We start from the raw sequence: 20,586 nt of genomic DNA on the forward strand, positions 1-20,586 counted from the left end.
TATCAACAAAGAAATATATTAAACGTGAAAGCCTCTGGTACAACTATAGTTTTTTTTCTTCTCAAAGTTGAAAACGTGATTTCATTAATTGTATTAGAAAAAAAATGGTGGGATACCTTTCACTTACGAACTCACTACAAGATTTAAACATAAAACCTCTAATTTAACATCAAAGCAACAACGGGTCTCATTTGTGCAACATAAACGGTTTTAAAGGATTTAATAAACAATTTTGACAACAGGAATAACGTGAGACAGAAATTCAATTTAGAGGTTATGTGACAAAATATTAGTTCAAGAAGTATTAGGGTTTGGGAAGAGTCTAGATGTAATCAAAGTTGTTTTCAATGATAACAGGCTGGATAAGGATCATGGCAACAAGAAGGTCAATTGCCCTCATCGGCCTTTACTCTTTTTAAATTGTTTTTCTTTTTCCGTGTGCCTTTGGGTAATGGTTTCTATCAACAAAAATGCTGTACTCGATAAACAAAATGCCCTTTGGGTAATTACAAACTATTTTTCTTTCTTTGCTTTGTATAATCATATTTGTTATTTTATTTATTTTAGGGCGACGAATAAAAATAAAGAGAAGTATATAAAGGAGAAACATGGCACAGCAAAGGGCATTTTGTTGAACATGAAGAATTCAGGGGTGAGATTGCTTTTAGGTGGGGAGCATTTTGCTCACCCTCATAAATTATGGTTATGATCCATATACACATAATTATGTGTCACGTGTTCTTTCACTTAATCTTAGTTTTTTTTTTAATTTAAAAAGTAACGTTAAATGTGAAAGTTAATTAAAGTTAGATAAAATGACACGTAACAAATAATTAAGTGTAATGAATATGCATTATAATTGTGTGGCGAGCAAAAATGTTTTAACTTTTAGGTGCGCTTACGGTTCTAAACAATTGGAATTTGGAATCTTCAAGTTCCACTCCACCTCTTACCCATTTGCCCTCTGGAAAACTCCATCCTTTTGATTTTTCTCATATTCTTTCCTTCTTTTGGCACAATTCTTTTTCCCTTTTAAAAGGCTTGTTGACCGAAAAATAAATAAATTGTTAAAGGCTTAGTTATAGGAAAAAAGAAAAAGAAATTATTTTCATTAGAAACATTTTTGCCGTTTCAAATTGAGTAATGTTAATTAAAAATTAAATTATTACTTAAATTGATTAGCGTGTTTATTTATTATTAATAGTATTTTATTTATTTTTCAAACTGAATTTACTTAATTCTCAACTGTCACCATCACCGTCTCTTCTTCTCGAATATGTTCTTTTTGTTATACTCATTTACAATGACATTTTTATGACACATAAATAAAAGTGCTTATTTATTTTTTGATTAATATAGTTTGAAAATGTGACACATAAATTATGTACAATTTAGTACTACAATTTATTGTTATTCTTCTTTATTTTTAAGTAAGAGATCTTAGTTTCGATTCTCACTAAAACAAATTTGAACCACATTATCATAGCTAACTCAATATGAGATTTAGTCTACTCTCTCATCTTTTTAATGTAAATACTATTGTTTGTTAAAAAAACAAGAAAAAAAAAAAGTTCGTATGTATGTAAAAGTTTCTCCCTGCTCCAAACTTCCAAAGGATTCTGACAAATCAAGACCACACGTTTTGGGTCCCACCATTATCTCAAATCAGTTCATCTTTTGGTCAAACATTAATATTCATTTGCAATGCCACGGGTCACATACACATACACGTCGCTGGTTCTCATCCCAGACGCTTCTCCCTCTCCCTCCCTGACTCCCTCCTCTCTCTCTCTGATTAATCTGTCTTTTTCTTACCATCTAAAATTTATAAAAGTTAATTAAAAGCTCTATCTCTCACGCTATTTGTGTATTTCATTTCACTGCCCCTCGAATACCGTCGCAGAGAGACTAAGAAAACGAAAACAAAGCCGCATGCAGATCATCAGCAACAACCTTGTACGGTTCTGGTACTTTCTCAAAACATCAGTCTTCTCCTTTTTTCCTCATATAACTGTTGTAAGCTGCCCTGTTTTCTTAGAAATGTTTGTTCTTCCTGGTATTGGTCAGTTTAATCTTTCTAAATATTGCTGCAAATTGGTGTCATTTTTCAGAGCTTAAGTTTTTTATTTCTCTCTCAAAGTTGGCACCTTTCATGTTTTGAGTCCAAAATTAATCTTCAACAGTGTCAAAATTGTTCCTTTCTTAATTTTAATTTGAGCTTTCATTGTTTCTAAAATGGGTTTGTTACAAAATTTTGGAAACAAAATTGAAAGGGGTCTTTTTGATTGGTGAACTTGCAGAGGCTGATCACAAGGTGAAAAATAATAATATAATTTTATTTGGAATTTTTTCTTTTAAAAAAATTGATGGGTGAGATTTACTGTACTATATATATTTGATTCTGCTATGTCTCTGCAAGTTTCTTAAGGTGTTGACACATGGCATGGGTTTGTGTTGGTACTCAAGTTTCTTGTCGTTTTACCCCTTCTGGTTTTTTTTTTTTTTTGGTTTGTTTATTTGTTTTTTTTTATGTAAATATTGAGGTGTGCTGGTATTTGTAAATGCTTATCCTTGTTTCTCTCTCTTGATTGAGGTGGTGGCAGAAACGAGGAACTTTTTCCGTTGGTTCGTGAAGGCGGTGGTGGTGGTGGGATTTTTGGGGTGAGAGCTTTTTGAAATGGTGGGACAAGGAAACATCAAGACTGAGGACTTGAACTTGTGCTTTGAGAAGCTGATGATGTTTGCAAGTGCTTCTGGTGGAAGCGCTTCTGTTGGTGGGAAAATGAAGATGGAAGGAAGGGTGATGATCACCGATTGGAAGGATATTCCGATTGAGCTGCTTCTGCAAATCCTGGCGCTTGTCGATGATCAGACGGTGATCACGGCATCTGGAGTCTGCAGTGGCTGGAGAGATGCTGTTTGCTTGGGCCTTACTCGTCTCTCCCTCTCATGGTACATATATTTTTTGCCTTCTCTATGTTATGTTTTTTATTGTTCAAAGAAAGGAACCAATATATTAACATCACCTGGTGGCATATGACCTTCGAAAATTCGATTTTTCGTTCGTGTGTGTGTGTGTTACTGTTGGGATTAAGTCCCTGGTTCTAGTAACTTCCAAAAGTATACGCTGTGTGTATAAATATTGCTTTGCCAGGCCGTTCTCTGTTTTCGTGTTATCCCTTTAGTGGTGGAATTGCTCTTTGGGACACAATATGATTCCTTCGGTTGTTTTTATGAATTTAAGTTCATCTGAACGACAGTTTTTATTTTTAAGATTATAAGAAATTGATGCCAATCTGCAAGAGTAGGCAGGGTTATGTGACAATGATTCTGTCATTAGGTGATTAGACTGATTGTATTGCTTACCCCTGCTGCGTACTTGTAAAGATTACAAAAGATTAACTTCTCGGAGTTGGTGATTGGCCTGTCTAAGGCTCTTTTCGAATTTCACGTTAATCTAGTGTGGGAGTAGATTTAGTTTGTAATTTGTAGAATGCTTATGCTTATTCGTTCGGTTTTATATCAAGCTGGATTTTCTTTTGTGAATTCACAGGTATTTTGAATCCAAGGTAGTGGCAATTTTTGAGGCTTACCCTATATTAATTTGTGTTGGGTGGTTGTAAATTAATGTTGCTAGGGTCTAAATACGTTTGCTTATGTTAAGAGCTCGATTCCTTAGATGGAAGGAATCAAAGGGAAACCCTCGTGTAGGATGCTGAATCAAACACGGTTCAAAAAGGAACTAAAAATCTTATTAAATTTTAGGACTATCAAAAGCGTAGGAACTTAAAATGTTTGTAGAAGAATGTTTGTAGAAACTTTATGAATTGATTTAAGTCGTTCTTTTTAAAATGTTTTAAATGCCAACTTGATCTGTCAACTATGTTATCAGGTGCACCAAGAACATGAACAGCTTGGTCCTATCTCTAGCTCCTAAGTTTACAAGATTGCAGACTTTAATACTGCGGCAAGATCATAAACCCCAACTTCAGGATAATGCTGTTGAGAGCATTGCAAACTTCTGTCATGACCTGCAGGTCCTGGACCTCAGCAAAAGCTTCAAGCTCAGTGACCGATCCCTATATGCCTTGGCTCACGGGTGCCCAAATCTTACAAAACTAAACATTAGTGGGTGCTCGGCATTCAGTGACATTGCTCTTGAATATCTTGCTGGATTTTGCCGAAAATTGGAAGCCTTGAATCTTTGTGGTTGCGGCAGGAGTGCATCAGACAGGGCATTGCAGGTAAAGCAAAGTTTAGATATTGATTTATTTATTTTGTGTATTAACTGAGTTGGCTCTATTAATACTATTAAGATCGCGTGCAGGCTATTGGGCATTACTGTAGTCAGTTGCAGTCTCTGAATCTTGGTTGGTGTGAGGATGTAAGTGATGTTGGAGTTATGTGTTTGGCACATGGATGCCCTGATCTCAGAACTGTTGATTTGTGCGGCTGTGTCCTAATATCAGGTATTTGTTTTACAGTACTCGCTGCCTGTTACAGTTGGTTTTAGTGGTCATATTTCGTTAATGTTATTTTTCCACATGTATGTGTTGATGAGTGCATTGCAAAGGTGTACATGTTGCTATTATGAAAAGTTGCGTAGCCTTGACCGTGCTGCTTCAGAGTCGGTTATCGCAGTCCATTGTTAACCTTATGGTAGCCATTTCATGATGTCTCAGTCAAATCCCTAATGTTTTGCTGGAAATTTTTAGGATATGCTCAGCTGACCCGAAAATATTATTGAACCGAAAGGGGAGACCCTAGAATTGAAGGTCTGATGCCTTTATTCTTTGATTGCAGATGATAGTGTGATTGCTTTGGCAAACAGGTGTCCTCATTTGCAATCGCTTGACCTTTACTACTGTAAGAACATTACAGACAGAGCAATGTATTCCTTGGCCCAGAGTGTAGTGAAGAACAAGCCTGCGGCAATGTGGGAATCCCGGAAAGCCAGGAATGACGAGGAAGGGCTTAGGACCCTCAACATTAGCCAATGCACAGCACTCACCCCTTCTGCTGTTCAGGCGGTGTGCGACTCGTTCCCTGCACTTCACACCTGCTCTGGAAGGCATTCCCTCATCATTAGCGGCTGTTTGAACTTGACGTCGGTGCATTGTGCCTGCGCTGTCCAAGCTCACCGCACTGCCAACGCCTTTCCTCATTCAGCTCATGGAACCAATGAACGGGGATTAGGGTAACGATCTGGTAAAGTGTTGAAAGGACCGAGAACCCTTAACCACTGTACATATGTTTGTATTGAGATGTAAGATATTGGTCGCAAATGGGCAGCAGCCATTTGTTGGAACCTACGGACTTTATCTTGACTTATGTTATCGGCTTTCGAATATTGAATTGTGCAGCATTTTTGGATGCTCGAAAACAAATTTAGTTACTCAAAGCCGCTATGGTGGCCGTTCGCTTCTTAGAGCGCTTACCCGTCGACTCGTAAGTCATGGCTGTTGATGCGCCTCCCGTATACAAAACATCTAGCGTACGCAAAACCAAAAATCACTCAAATCTGAAGCCGTTGGATTAAGAGTTTACGGTTTCATAGAACCGTATCACAAGTACAACATGAGTGATTAAACTTGAACTCCCTTATTGGAAGATTGACCAGATGTTGCTATACCGGTTATACGCCAGGCATTGGGAACCGGGTGGTAAGAGCTTCAACTCTTGTCTGCAGATCGGACACTCGATCCTTTAGAGAGAACTCCGGGGAAGCTACAAACTTCATAAAGTCTTGGAGCTTCGGTCCTAGAACCGTGCGTTTGGCATCTATTGTTATCTGCACGCCCTCATGAATGTAGTCGGCAACTGCTACGAATTCTTTCTCTGTGAACCCTCTCGTCGTCATGGCAGGCGATCCAATGCGAATGCCGCCCGGCACTACAGCACTCTTATCACCTGTTTCATCAAATAACAAGAACACCAATCAAATTCACTAATTTAGCCTAATCCTCAAATCCGCTGTCCTTCGTAATCATTTGATCCAAATGGGGACTTAAGACTCACCGGGTACTGAATTCTTGTTAAGGGTGATAGAAGCCATGTCAAGAATTTTCTCTACTCGAGCTCCATCAATACCCTGTTGATAAAGGAAGCGTCAAACAACATTGGTAAATTAGATAGGTTATGAACCAATGCAAAAATCCAATCGTAACTTCAATGCTTAATCAAATTCGATAACTTGCAATTAGAGAATAATTATCGTCCACATTTCAGAACAAGCTCTTACATGAGATGCAATAAGAATTCCATATTGAAGTTAAAACAAATAAATTACTTTAACAATCTAGGAACTTACTAAAGGCCGCAGATCCACAAGAACCAGATGGTTATCGCTTCCACCAGAAACTAGTTTGTATCCAAGTTCAGTCAATCGACTTGCAAGAGCCCTACAATTAGAGACCACCTACAAGGTAGAGTAGCCCCACAAACTTAGGACATGCCTCGGACACTATTTGCATGAGGAAAGTATAATTGCAGTACCTGGTTCTGGTAAGCCTTAAATTCTGGGCACTGTGCATACTTCAGGCAAACTGCAAGGCCCCCGATAGTGTGGTTATGAGGACCACCCTACAAAAAGAACTCAAGCCTTTTATCGTTTTATCCTTTTATTTCTAAATTCAGAATATACATGATGAACTCTTACAGAAACACACAACTGATTATATATAGTTCCAGTTATTTATCATGCAACAAATACAACTAACCTGTAAACCTGGAAAAACAGCATTGTTGATGGCAGATTCTAAATCGACCCCAAGAACCGGATCTTTCTTGAAGAAGATCATTCCACCTCTTGGGCCTCTTAAAGACTGAAGAGAAATGTCTTAAATTTGTCAGATCATCCAATTGTGGATCACAACAAAGAGATCACATGCAAAGATGAAGCATACAAAAGCGGCACTTTGACATGTTTACAAGTCCATAACTTTTTTGAATTTGAAAAAATTTGGTGAAGTATAAATACATGAGTGAAGAATACCTTGTGTGTTGTTGTGGTCACAATATCGCAGTAGTCAAAAGGATTTGCAAGCACAGAAGCAGCAACAAGCCCACTTATGTGAGCCATGTCCATCATAAGAAAAGCACCAACAGCATCCGCGATCTTCCCATAAAAATAGATGTAATTCATCAGTTGCCAAAGAAACCGGAGTGCTTATAAACGATAATAAATTTCGTATTATTATGCACATGAAAATTATATATGGAATCAGACATAAAATACTAACCTTCCTCATGCGAGGATAGTCAAAATCTCGAGGATAAGCACTAGCCCCAGCAATAATGAGTTTTGGTTTAAATCGGTCAGCCATTTCCTCAAGCTTGTCATAATCAACCAGACCTGGGTTTCGATTTTGTTTTATTTTGGGAGAAAAAAACCAACATCATTTCAAAAGAAAATAAATTCATATTTAGTACATCTGAAAGGCACCATCTTTCTTATTAAAAAAATGAAAAGAATTACCTGTGGATTCATTGAGTCGATAAGACATGGACTCAAAATATATGGATGTGCCTGATACCCGCCGTTTAGGAGTCATGAAACCATGAGACAAATGTCCCCCATGAGACAAGTCCAAACCCTAAGTTACATCCACATATTAGTAGCCACCAATAGGAAAGAGTAAAACAAAGCCAAGAGGACAACTCACCATGAGACGGTCATGAGGTTTAAGAATTGCTGTATAAACTTCGAAATTAGCAGGAGAACCAGATAATGGTTGAACATTAACACCCCACTTCTTTCCGTCTAAGTGAAATGCATCCAAAGCCCTTTTTTGGCATAGTGTTTCAAGCTCATCAATGTGCTCATTGCCACCGTAGTACCTGAATGTACAACCAAACGATGAGATACTAATAATTTTAATAAAAGGTGCTTGTTGGACTCGCACTACACTGAGTCTGAGAATATGTACCTTTTACCTGGTAATCCTTCTGAATACTTGTTTGTGAGACATGAGCCGACTGCCTCCATCACTGCCCGGTAAGTAAAATTTTCAGAGGCAATAAGCTCAAGGCTCTTGAGCTGACGCTCCTTCTCCTTTGTAATAATTGCACGTACCTCAGGGTCAGCCTCACTTAACCCATTGTCCACAAAACTGCTTCCACTACCTGTAAATCAAATAATAGAATTCATGAACAAGTCATACATAATTCATGCCGCCAACCAATGATTTGATACTTCATCAGATGCTGGGAAATTCGAGGCTGAACATATTGTTCTTTTGAAGATTTCTTTCTTTTAAAAAAGATTGGTTCTTCTTTCAAAGAATTAACTAATCAAATTCTGCAGTTCTACTGAAAGTAGTGATTACGAAACCTCTAAATATTGTGACATATGAGGAAAAAGATTTTTTGTTGTTTTTACAGTGCAAATTGACATTAAAAGTTCTATTACAGCACCATAACACTAGCAATACCAAAACCTAAGAAATTCCGAATGAAAACCTTAAAAAATACATATCAATACAATCCACTAACGAAACCACAAATAAACAAACAGAAGTAATTGACATCGGTTCAACGGTTGGAGTATAACTACCTCCGATTTCAGGCAAGGGCACGGAGACAGAAGAAGATGGCCTTCCAGCAGTCAAGCTTCCTTCAATGTAAGAAGAATATCTAGCAGTACCGGTACCGGGCTTCACACGATTGAGCTTCAGCTGATGTGAATATCCGGTAAAGCTAAGCCCTTTGTTGGGAAAAGCTATTCCCTTTGTCCAAGTGGGTTGTTGAAGAGAACCCATCGCTGCAGCTCCACCACAAGCCTGCATCTTGGCTTCCAAATACAATAATACCTCACAAGCGTCCTGCAAACTCCACAGAAAACCCTGATACCAATATATATACACACATATATGTATATGTATTCAGAAACAGAAATTATATACAATAATTCACTCCTTAAACTTGTTTTACATATGATGGGGGTCTATCTGCAATTGAAAAGGGAAATATTTTGCCAAGCTAATGAATGAATAATATAAAGAGGGATTAATAGTAAATTACCCAATAATCAGGTAAGGCGGCGAGAGAGCTTCCTTTGCAATCCGGCGTAAGGGAATGAAACAAAAAAGGGAAAACGGTGGCAGTGGAGAGGAGAGGGTTTAGTGCCTCAGGGTTTTTGTTCTCAAAACACCCGGTTGGCCAACTTTTATATTTTAATTAAACAATTCAAATGTGAAGAAAAATTGTGGGGACGGAGTTAACTGGTAGGGAATCGACTTTACCCTCCCACTTGTTAACTTTTGTGGAGATAACGGACGGAATCCGTTGATCATCAGCGATATGGAATGCAAGTTTGAGATGTAAAAATTATATTCACGTTATAAATTTAAATATAATACTAACACGTATTAATAGAATTATTAACTGGACAATCTCATCTTGACCATCAGATAACAATGGTATTAAATGCACAGAAGTATTGTTGTCAATTCCCTAAATTACACTCTTTTTTTTAAGACAAAAATCTGATATTTCCTCTAAAAAAAACTGTAAATTTATAAGGGTAAACTGTCGGTTTACCCCCTGAACTTTCACCTCATTTTCGATTTCCCCCCTGAACTTTTCTATTGGAAAATTAAGGACTCAAACTAATTTTTTTAGTCAATTTGCCCCCTACCATTAGTTTTTCATATATTCCATCCATATTTCCGTTAAGTGAGACCATGTGCATAACATGTGAGGATAGTTAAGTCATTTCAATTTAAAAATGATTAAAAACTGAAAATAAATAATAATAATAATTTTCCCTCTATTTTTTCCCGCTAATTCCTATCCTCAATTTTAATTTTCCCTCTCATTCCTATGCATGAGAAATAACATATGGTGTTATTGTCTTCATAAGTAGCTAAGTTAATCTTTTTTTTGAAGCATGTACTACCATTTTATTTTCTCTAACAAATTAATAATTTGACAAATGCTTATGGTGTTATTGTCTCCAAAGCAGTGCATTAATATAAGAAACGTGTCCATAAAAAAGACTAGGGTTTCTTATATTAATGCACTGCTTTGGAGACAATAGCACCATTAGCATTTGTCAAATTATTAATTTGTTAGAGAAAATAAAAATGGTAGACAATAACACCATATGTCATTTCTCATGCATAGGAATGAGAGGGAAAAATAAAATCGAGGATAGGAATTAGCGGGAAAAAATAGAGGGAAAGTTTTGCTTTTTTTATTATTTTTAGTTTTTTAATCATTTTTAAGAGTGAAATAACTTAACTACCCTCACATGTTGTGCACATGGTCTCACTTAACGGAAATATGGATGGAATATATGAAAAACTAACGGTAGGGGGCAAATTGGCTAAAAAAATTAGTTTGAGTCCTTAATTTTCCAATGGAAAAGTTCAGGGGGAAATCGAAAGTGAGGTGAAAGTTCAGGGGTAAACCGACAGTTTACTCAATTTATAATGGACGGAATATGTTAGAGTATGTTTATTTACAAAACAACCAAATGAATGAATAAAAATACCAGGGACCTTTAGGTTTTTGGATAGCTAAAAAATAGGAAGTTTTAACGAAACATTCTTCGGTATTATTCACTTTTAACGAAAATAACACTTCTACTTTAAAAAGTCACTTCTGGTACTATTCACTTACAATATTTTTTTGTCCTTTTCATTAGTTTTTTTTTTTTTTAATAAAGCTTATTTCTTACAAATCTTCATGTAGAACTAAGGTCAAGAGACTCACGCTTTTGATATTACATTGTTACAGGGCTCACTTCATAATGTATTTTAAAAACTCAACCGTCTATTTAAGACTACTCTTATAGATGATATTAATAAAAAATCATATAAATTGAAAACCATATTGACCGTCAGACTAAATATAGTATTTATGTACTTGTTTATTTTCTTCACTACTAGCGTATATATTGACGATTATGAATGAATTTTTGCAAAAATAATTACAAACTAAAAATGGTATTTCTGTACTAGTTCATTCTCTTCACTACTATACTGACAGTTTTAGTTTTAATATTTTCAAAAATAATTTATAAATAGTATTAATATTTAATATACATATATATTAATTTATCTAATGACACAGTTACGAACAAATTTTTCCAAATAATTTATAAATAATGCATTAATATTTAATATAATAATTTATATAAAATTTTAAACGATTACAAGGGAGTAAAAATAAAAGTTCGCCCGCATACGTTTAACCTTTTACGTTTGCAAACGTTAATAAAGCTTTTTTACTTGAATTGTTAGGGGCACCCACAGAGGTGCGCCCCTCCAAAAATAGGCGTATGCCACTTATAGCGATGAGCACACGGTATTCTTTAGTAAAAGGCGAAAGAATAGTTCGCTTTGTGCTCAACGCATGGCTCCGTAAGTTTACAAGCCCACAGGCTGCTTTATTTTATATTACCCACTCCGCCTCTTTCTCGCTTCTCCTCGTCGATGTGGGACTAAAACCCATACAACTTCTTGTTTTAGTTCAACCGTTCAACCGTTCAACTTGATTAAACCAAACAGCGATTAATTTTGTCTTGCTGCATTGGGGTTGTAGCAGTAGCTAGTAAGATTACGATTCTATTTTCTCCAATTTTCCGAGAGGTATCAGCAAATCACAGAGAAAATTTCACATATAATGTTGGTGATTAACAATATATCACTGTACTTTGAAAATATTTTTGAAAAATGGAGTTGTTCCTCAGAAGTATAAAGGCATTGGGTAAATACATTTACACACAACACTGGCTTGCACCATTCAACATCGTATATTTTCATTTGCTTTTGTACACAATCTCTTCGTCGTCGTCGACGTCATATGCTGGATTACAAAGGCATCTGAACAGTCTGCCAATACCCTGCTAGGGAAGAAAGAAAAATGAACCATCAGCCACCGCTTCTCTCTAGCTGTTATTTCTTTGTTCGTCGATATATTTATATTTGTTTTTAAACACATGTGTAGATTAGTGTATACATGCTTTCGGTATATTGCGTTAGGTGTATAGGATCTTATAACATACCTGAGTGAGAAAGGGAGTTCTATATGAAAGCGGTTGGGGTGAATCCTCTTCAGAACTGCTATCTGAACTGCTTCCATCATCATCCTTGTCAACAGAACTTTTCCTTCTTGACGTTCCACCATTTCGCGTCTGCTTTTCCTCCTTAGGCCAGAAAACAAAGGAAAATTGTAGTGTCAGCAGATCATCGGTGACTAGACGTTACAGAATATCTAAGTTCGATCATTGATTAACATTACTCACATGTTAGCATCCTTTTCTAATTACTTGATAATGAGCATGTATCTACAAACATACAAGGGAATTATAGGCATGAACAACCATTGCACTCAGATTTATTTCTTAGGTAGATGATCGATCAAGATGACGATATCAAATGCATCATACATAAAAAATGTTCCTGTATAAGGATTTTGCAGAAAATTGTAATCAACTGAACCTGAAATATCCTTCCCAGATGTTTTAACGCCAGAGCACGAGCTTTAAGTTCCTCCTTCCTAACATTATTTTCCCGTAAAACCTGAAGTCAAATTTCGAATCATGAGAAGGATCTGCACCAATCTTTTGAACATAATTCTTGCCAACACACAATAAGGAACTCAGCCCCAAAGACACTCTGATTTCTTGGCTTCCAGTCACAAAAATTGTAAAACCGTTGCTTTGTGAGTTCAGCAGGGAGACGTTATAAACTGACAGGGGCAAGAAACAATGTGGGAGATGGAAAAGAGAATCGAGTTCCATGAAAACTTATACTTGATGAAAGAAACAAGTGCCCCCATTGATTGAAAGAAACCACTAACCATTTGGCAAACATGCAAGAGCGTTACTTCGATGTCCACCACATTGAGTTTCCACAATGAGTTCAATAGTGTGTCTTTGTTTAAGCGTATATGCGATTCAGCATCATTTTCAGGGCCACTACCATCCATTTTAAATTGCCGACGGATTTCTTCCTGAAGCTGTAGCAACTGAAAAGCACCTGAACTCAATTTTATTCAACTTAATTAGTTGAAAAAATTAATTAAAGTTCCTAGTAGAATGTATGAAAAGCAGTGATTGAGGGGCAAACCCTTTGCAGCAGTCATCTGTGACTTCCAGAAATGTCCCTTATTACGGACCCACTCAGCCACGAATGGTACCCCTAGGAATATGGTTTTCTTTCCAAGCTCTTGTGCTGCTTGTCTCGAATATATGTAGCCAATAGTGTGCAGCATATCAACTCCAAAGGCTGCAAGTGTGACAAAGCATTAGTAATCTTCTCTATGCAACTTACAACTTCCACACTATGATATAATCACTATTCTATAAACTCATGACGCGAAAAGACAGATGGGGTGTCAAATGAGCAAAATACAAGAATCAAAGTCAGTTGCTTTGACAAAGCATACAAAAGTTTTCGTAGGGTCAGCTTCAGAAACTTATCCCACAATCATTCTCCTGAAACACTTGCAGGTTCAATAATGTGGATAATACGGGCTCAGAAATTAGTAGCTACATCGAGCCAGAGTAATAGGAAGAAAGACAGAGAAAGCAGGTATATAAAATCAAAGCAAATAAAGATGCAACAGCAAATTTCAAGAAATGCATGACTACTTTCATTTGAAGCAGTATAATCCGAGTTATGCATAAAAATGGTCACTGGATTTGAAGTGATATATAAAGTTCTTGTGCAGAACTTAAAACACCAAATAAAATTTGTTCTAATTGTAACATTATGCCATATCTTCATTAATCAAATAAGAAATAAAATGAAACTTAGTTGACCTGCATCAGAAAGTCGTTTAGCTTCGGATTCAGCATGCTCTAAGAATCCCTCTTTGTCACCTAGAACATATTGGTTAAGAAAACCTTTCAGCGAGTTAGCGAGCTTTTCTTCTCTTTCTTTCTGAACAGCCTGCGTTTTGTAGAGGAACAGTTGCATAAAAGGATTGAGAGTTAAGGAATTTAATGATAATTTCAAAGTGAAAGTTACGCCTAGCTATAAGATAGCCTGAAGATACTGAAACTATTGCAAACAGATATGAAATCGTCAAAGAGTGGTAATTAATGGATTCAGGAGGGAACACCTTATGGGAACCGAAGTTATCAACCTACCACGGCGCCACCCCATAAAATTTTACATATAACCAGACATCAATTATGCATTTCAGTCACTTGCATGAGAAGAATGAACAGATTCCTTTCTAAGGAGAAAAATACTAGTATTTAGTTAATTCTCGAATTTACTTGCCTTCAATTTATCGTGCACCTTCTCGGTGCTGTCACCTTCACCAGCTAATTGAGAGGAAGCCATTGATGCTACTGCTACATGTCCTACGTAGTCCTCAAATAATTCACTTCCGAAAAGAAAAGCAAAAACAGCTGTGGGATCAAGCATGGTGTCCCTTGAGAGAGACATCGAAGTATTAATTATCAGGAAAAGATCAATGCACAGGAGATTAAGAATTAATAACGTTCTACCATAATACTCTCAAATTGTGTCAAGAATGTCTTAGATGAATAACCGCAAGAACAAGTAACAAAGGCTGTAAACGATCAATTAGCATGTGTGCGCGCGCGCACATGAGTGTCTACGAGCATAAGCAAATGTAAGTATTCTACCTAGATATGCAATGCTTTCCATTTCGATCATAAGCATCTCTTTGCACCGGATCACTCAAAACTTGATAAGCTTCGCCTAGTACCTGGTAACAATAAGATTTATTAGATAAACGAAGAGAACAATCGCTCAAAATGTGCGAAATTCAACATATATGTCTTCGCTGAAATTTACTTGCAGCAGAGAAAAGTAATGACAGAGCAAGGCTGCCGTAAAAATTAGAGTTGATTGTCTTGAGGGTGGAAACCAATAATTCTTTAGACACCATTTGATTCATAAGGGTGTAGAATTTGGTTAAAAGAAGGATTAAAAAGCAGTGGACTTGCCTGAAATCTTTCGGCAGCCTGAGGATCATTCGGATTTTTATCCGGGTGAACTTGCTTTGCCTGCACAAATATTAGCTTCTCCCTATTAAATACTTGAACTTCTGATAAAAGTTTACTTGAATATGAAGATATAAGCTGCATTATTTCGCCAAGATTTGAACAAAATAAAGCATAATCCTCAAACAAACATCACTGTAAGGCGATTTATGAATGAATCAGCTAGATATAACCGAAAAATAATAAAATCAAAGCAAACAACACTGATCAACATTGAAAATAAATTATGTAAATAAAATGCAAAATTATATATCATTAAATATGCTAACATGCTTATCGAATTAAGGCCTCGTTTGGTATCCAAGATCGGATTGGATTAGATTTGATAACTCAGTAGATTCAATGTACATTGTAAAGCTAGCAAGAGATGCATGTCGCTGAATCTAGTGAGTTATCGAATCCAATCCAATCCAACTCCATACACCAAACGAGGGCTAAGCTGATAAAAGGAGGAGAAGAACCTTAAGATAATAAGCTTTGCGAATTTCCTCCTCAGAAGCGGAGGGAGTGACGCTGAGGACATCGTAGTACTCAGTTTCTTTCACCATTTCCTGCTTCAGCTGATCAGCTGATCAATCTGGAAACAACCACTAAGCTCAGACAAGGAAAGCTAGAGAGAGAAAAAAAGTATAGAGAGAGCGTTGGCATTGCAGTGAGTGACTTTTGCAGGCTTGGCTTTCCAGTTCCACAGAAAAGAAAAAAAAAGAATAAAATAAACAAACTGCTTTTTCGCGGGAGCGGAAGGCAACAGTTGTTTTTAACTGTCTGTGTCCCCATGGAGTCATGGACAATGGTGGCCCTTATGATTACCATGGAATGACAGCAGCAACTGCCATCTTACTTTCCACGATTTCTAGCGTGTTCCAGTGTATAATATACCGAATGTTTTAGTTCTTAGATCCATAAGGTTTAACGACCAAAACTTGTACTGTATAATATACCGAACTACGCGCGCTGTTATTCATGCCGTATCTTTAGCTTGGGATAAAGGTTGGCATTCCTTATGGATTGAATGGACTCCTCACTAGTTGTTCATCTTCTTTCTTCGTCCTCACCTTCCTTAACATCTATCCCTTGGAGGCTTTTGGTCAGTTGGCATAACTGTCGAGTTTTACTATCCTCCATGCAGGTTCAGATTTCTCATATTTTTAGAGAGGGTAATCAAGTTGCTGATTGTTTGGCCAATTATGATGTTGATCACCTTGGTGTCCATTGGTGGGATTCATGCCCTCCTTATGCTGTAGCTGCTTATTCTCACAACCTTTTTAAACTTCCTTATTATAGGTTTTGCTAAAAGAGAGGTTTTGCTGAAAGAGGTTTTGAATTATTGTTATTAATTCTTTAATGGTATGGGTTTGGCCTCATGTCCCCCTTGACATATTGTATTTTTCTTGTTTATCAATAAATTCTCCTCAAAGTCTCTTCCCATGATAGCAATGCTAGAGTGGGACAGACTTTGCGGTCAAATTTATTAAAAAAAAATTATATATATATATATATAATACACCGGAAACATATTAGAAGTTTCGTTTACTTTACAGTTTTGCTTTTATCATTTTTTTAGTATGTTTTGATGCATAATATATTTTTTTTTATCTGTTAGATATTCTTGATCAGAAATTTAATGATTGAGATTTAACGACGTTGTATAGAATACACAGGACACGTACCAGAATTTTTATTTACTTTATGTTTTTTTTATCTTCTTTTTTATCGACTTTCCAAGGTTTTCAGAGCAGTCACTGAGTTGGGTTCTTCGCTGTTGTGGGACTCTTGCCTTTTTTTCCATGTGCAGGTCCATGTAATCTGGCTTTTGCATGGGCATTTTTCAAATAGGCGACCCAGGTGGGGATTTCATTCGGAGGCTGGAGCTCCACTTCTTTCTTTTCAAATGGGTATTTGAGATCATATCCCCATCAAAGTGGAGATTTTATTATCTAACAATTTTTTCTTTCCAATAATGATATTTTATTTCAGGTTAAGGGATGAGGATTAAGATTAAGATATATAATGGACTCGTCATAATAATGAAGTATCTAATTTGTCAATTATGGGAGTCAAATTTAAGACTTTTCGAATACAAATAAAGAAAAATGATATTAGACTGTAATTATAGTAACCATGATTCTAAAAAGCACTAGGCGTTAGTTGAGCCCAAGTAAACATGCTTGAGAAGACATGAGCTTGAGAAAGTGAAACCGATTAATGAGAAGCCATTGAACCCTATAAACTAGAAGCTTGAGATTGCCTTGGAGCTTGTTGTTGTGGCTGTGAATTAAGATTAAGAGAGACAATGCTTGAATTCAAATTGGTCAACTCTACCCAATACAAAAAGATAAACAATATAAAGTTGTTATAAACTTTAAAAAGCCTAAAAAATTTTTTTTTATACTATGTTGTTCGTTTCTGTTTAGTTTGCGGTTCAATTTTAAAACCGTAAAACCAAACCGTATGGTGCCGATTTCATCCATGTTTTAGTTATGATTTTCGAATTCAAATGCCCATTCCTAGAGAATTATGAGATGAGATGACATAAAAATAAAATAAAAAAAAACTAATTCAGATCATATTTATTCAACCTGAATTTAGATTTAACCCGGCCCAATAATAAAGAGTCGATCCATTCCAGCCAACATATTTTGGGCCTCCATTTGTGTGCAGCTTCCTAGTTTGTGGTTTGCGTCACTTGCTCAGCTCAGCTCCGTCCGCTGCATCTCTCTCTCTCTCTCTCTCTCTCTCTCTACACCCACCGGCCACTGGCTTGCGAAAAGAGAAGGCAAGAGTTTGAAGCACATACAGGGTTTCCGCGCTCTTCGAGGTAATGACATCTTCCCCGACTTTCAGACTTTAGGACTGTGAGATTAGAGTAAAAAATTTCATCAGGGTTTAGTGTGGGTTTTTCAATTTCATCTTGAAGTTCTTGATATCCGCCATTGAAATGGAAACTAATACCTTTGAATTGTGCGTCCAAAACTATACACTGGGTTTCTTTCAATTTATGGGTATTTGAGTGATAGCGATGAAAACATGAATCTTTCTGTGCTGGTTTGATGGAAATGCTTTTGCTCACACCACCTCATTGATTGCCGTCAACTGAGTTTAAATTTCGAGATTTGTGCTGTAGATAGATTGAATCACACTCGTCTAACGGCAATCAATGCGGCATTGAGCAAAATACAGTATGGTTTGATTTGCGGTCCACATTTTGTTGTTTTATATTCGATTTTGTTTGAGCTCATTGCAAGTTATGGGTAATTTGATTTCAGACTGGGACTGTTTAAGGACATTCATCAACACTTGAAATAAAAAATCCATCTTTCTGTGATTGAAAAGATGGGATTCGGAGCCCTAAGGTCCATTGTGCGACCTCTATCGCGAACCATAATATCCCGAACCTCAACTTCCTCCATGACGTCCTTAGCTGCCAGCTGTGTGTGCCCCAAACCTGAACTCCCCTTCATTTCTGGTCGCCAAGCCCCATGGTTTTTTCCTGTCTCCAACTATTTTCACAGCTTGACAGATACTCGTTTTCCCAAACGTCGACCAGTAGACAAGCCACGTCGAAAAAGGGCCAGCGTAAGACCTCCAGGTTTGTTCTTCATCCTCAACCTAATACTCCTAATTTTAGTCGAACTCTTACTGAAGAATTACCTCTTGGATATTATATGATTGAACTGTTGGAAATTTTGTGTTTGGTTTCTGAGGAAAGAAAGACACTTTCTTACCCTAGTGTTGGTAATGCTTGGCTTGTTGATTTACATTTAGGGTTTGGGAAGTGCTTTAGTTGGGTTTTTGAATTAATTGTAAGTCGATTATATTATTATTTGCTTGCAGGACCATTTGCTGCGGTTCAGTATGTTCCTGGTGAGCCAATAGTTCCTAATAGACCCAATGAAGGAAGTGTGAAGAGGAGGAATGAGAAGAAGCGCATGAGGCAACGCCGCGCATTCATATTGGTGTGTGTTTCATGAATCTTATTATGTCTTAGGCTTTTGTTGTCTATTATTGTATAGAAATACAAGTGCGTTCAAAGAAACTAGAAAAGGAATCACATTATTAGAGTGTGTTTCGGAACTTCTTACTTGATGGTTTTCTGAACTGTAATCACTTATTCACAAACCTCCCCAAGCAATCTACTTAGTGTGAAACTTTTTAACAAAAGACTTTGATACAATAAAAAGTAAAACCATTTAATATAAGTTGTAGTTTATTTTATAAGAAGTTGTAACGTATTTATATAAGATGGCTGATTGTTCAACATAACGCTTATGTATGCCAAATTTTCTAACGTTAATGTACAAAGAAAGGTTATGCTTGATCACTCTCAATAAGCTAATTGGTGAAATCTCTAATCTGAAATTGTTTCAAGTATAAAACTGCGAAGGATTGGCCTTGTCCTTTTTGTTTTTTGTTTCAGATTACAGAGTTTGCGATTGTCATACTCAGAAATGCTTAGTTTTCCAGTGAAAGCTGAAAGAAAGGACATCATTCGTTTCACAGTAATAATATAGACAACTCTTCTAGTTTCTTGTGGATAGTGGAATACTAATTTCATAGATGGGTTAGGAGATCGGATGCAGTACAATGAACTATGCGATTTAATGCTATATAGCTCAGTAACGCATATCTAGAGCCATTTTCGTGAAGCAGCATTCGTATACTTGAAATGGTTTTGCTTTCATAAATAAATAGAAGCTGTTCAATCTCCAAATCCTGCTGTTGTCTTGACGGGGCAGCATAAATTTTTTTTCTGGCTAACTGATTACTTTGTTTTGGTAGCGCCTACACTGGTTAGGAAGTTAGTGAATATAGAATGTTATACCGAGGTATATGAAACAATCTTGGGTAGTTTGGCATTTCTGTTGGGAACATGAGAAACCATCATCACAATGGAGTCACTTTGGCCTGGGATAATCCTTTAGGTTGGGATGGGATTTCAGTTTCTTCCGACTTTCATAACATACAAGATCATGACTTGACCTTCAGTGTTTGTTGACCCCTTTCGCAGAAATGTCTCGCCTTTTAATATGCACTGCGTTTGAATTTGTGCAGGCAGAAAAAAAGAAAAGGAAAGCTCTGGTGCAGGAAGCTAAAAGGAAGAAAGTTATAAAGCGAGTTGAGAGAAAAATGGCTGCTGTTGCAAGGGAAAGAGCGTGGACTCAAAGACTCGCCGAGCTGCAGAAACTGGAAGAAGAGAAGAAAAATTCCATGGCTTAGCGTCACTACAGAACCCCGTTGCAGATTGCAGTTTGCTGAAAGTTTTCTCTATTACCAACGAGCACATGACTTAGTCTCACCATGTCATTACTTTCATAGTATCTGTCAATTAGCAAACCTCTATCCGATTTTGTGTTTTCCCGGCTGTTTGGCAGGCAGTCTCTGTATTTTGGAGATATGCAAACATTGGTGTTCTGTAGGCCATCTTGCTTGTTACAGTTTTGAGTATTCGTGTCGTTTAAATAAGATACAGATGGAGAGTTCCTTGACCCTCTCGTTTATTATCATTGAGGGTTTAGGGTTTAGGGTTTATGGTTTAGCTCAGAATCTTGGGTATTCTGCTCAGACAACAAATTGTTGGTTTAGAAATTGCAACTCCA

General features: G+C 36.8%; 4 protein-coding genes and 1 non-coding gene across 10 annotated transcripts; 2 read left to right on the forward strand and 3 right to left on the reverse strand.

Moving 5' to 3' along the window:
• Positions 1-1,651: 1,651 nt before the first annotated feature.
• Positions 1,652-5,387, forward strand: LOC103444539 (F-box protein SKP2A). 4 transcript variants are annotated; one of them, XM_008383489.4, is made up of 5 exons: positions 1,652-1,956; positions 2,604-2,952; positions 3,893-4,244; positions 4,328-4,469; positions 4,804-5,387. In XM_008383489.4, the coding sequence occupies exons 2-5, from the start codon at positions 2,678-2,680 to the stop codon at positions 5,199-5,201; spliced, it is 1,167 nt and encodes a 388-aa protein (XP_008381711.2). In that variant the 5' UTR covers positions 1,652-1,956; positions 2,604-2,677; the 3' UTR covers positions 5,202-5,387. The 4 variants fall into 4 exon arrangements, with proteins under 4 accessions (XP_008381711.2, XP_008381709.2, XP_008381710.2 ...); XM_008383487.4 differs by having other exon boundaries at positions 1,691-1,967; XM_008383488.4 differs by having other exon boundaries at positions 1,721-1,967; positions 2,594-2,952.
• A 124-nt stretch (positions 5,388-5,511) lies between these two features.
• LOC103429430 (serine hydroxymethyltransferase 3, chloroplastic-like) lies at positions 5,512-9,284 on the reverse strand. Of its 2 annotated transcripts, none has more exons than XM_008383486.4 (12): positions 9,022-9,284; positions 8,555-8,822; positions 7,929-8,124; positions 7,665-7,839; positions 7,478-7,595; positions 7,242-7,354; positions 6,995-7,117; positions 6,720-6,824; positions 6,496-6,582; positions 6,311-6,418; positions 6,019-6,091; positions 5,512-5,910 (listed from the first exon to the last, which is right to left on the reverse strand). In XM_008383486.4, exons 2-12 carry the CDS (start codon positions 8,784-8,786, stop codon positions 5,636-5,638), a joined length of 1,605 nt encoding a protein of 534 aa, XP_008381708.2. In that variant the 5' UTR covers positions 8,787-8,822; positions 9,022-9,284; the 3' UTR covers positions 5,512-5,635. The 2 variants fall into 2 exon arrangements, with proteins under 2 accessions (XP_008381708.2, XP_008365803.2); XM_008367581.4 differs by having other exon boundaries at positions 8,555-8,843; positions 9,022-9,226.
• Positions 9,285-11,247: 1,963 nt separating this feature from the next.
• Positions 11,248-11,364, reverse strand: LOC114819337 (U5 spliceosomal RNA). The gene has a single exon (XR_003766394.1). It is a non-coding gene; the product is annotated as a U5 spliceosomal RNA (small nuclear RNA).
• A 231-nt stretch (positions 11,365-11,595) lies between these two features.
• LOC103411891 (chaperone protein dnaJ 10-like) lies at positions 11,596-15,809 on the reverse strand. Of its 2 annotated transcripts, none has more exons than XM_029109062.2 (10): positions 15,451-15,809; positions 14,933-14,992; positions 14,609-14,691; positions 14,238-14,391; positions 13,772-13,901; positions 13,077-13,235; positions 12,808-12,986; positions 12,447-12,527; positions 12,011-12,151; positions 11,596-11,848 (listed from the first exon to the last, which is right to left on the reverse strand). In XM_029109062.2, exons 1-10 carry the CDS (start codon positions 15,535-15,537, stop codon positions 11,765-11,767), a joined length of 1,158 nt encoding a protein of 385 aa, XP_028964895.1. In that variant the 5' UTR covers positions 15,538-15,809; the 3' UTR covers positions 11,596-11,764. The 2 variants fall into 2 exon arrangements, with proteins under 2 accessions (XP_028964895.1, XP_017181390.2); XM_017325901.3 differs by having other exon boundaries at positions 11,596-11,851.
• Positions 15,810-17,587: 1,778 nt separating this feature from the next.
• Positions 17,588-20,475, forward strand: LOC103411892 (uncharacterized). Its single transcript, XM_008350507.4, has 4 exons — positions 17,588-17,807; positions 18,256-18,578; positions 18,824-18,945; positions 20,042-20,475. The coding sequence occupies exons 2-4, from the start codon at positions 18,323-18,325 to the stop codon at positions 20,204-20,206; spliced, it is 543 nt and encodes a 180-aa protein (XP_008348729.2). The 5' UTR covers positions 17,588-17,807; positions 18,256-18,322; the 3' UTR covers positions 20,207-20,475.
• Positions 20,476-20,586: the final 111 nt, after the last annotated feature.

Source organism: Malus domestica, chromosome 10 (genome assembly GCF_042453785.1).
Source record: "Malus domestica chromosome 10, GDT2T_hap1".
NCBI lineage: Eukaryota > Viridiplantae > Streptophyta > Magnoliopsida > Rosales > Rosaceae > Malus > Malus domestica.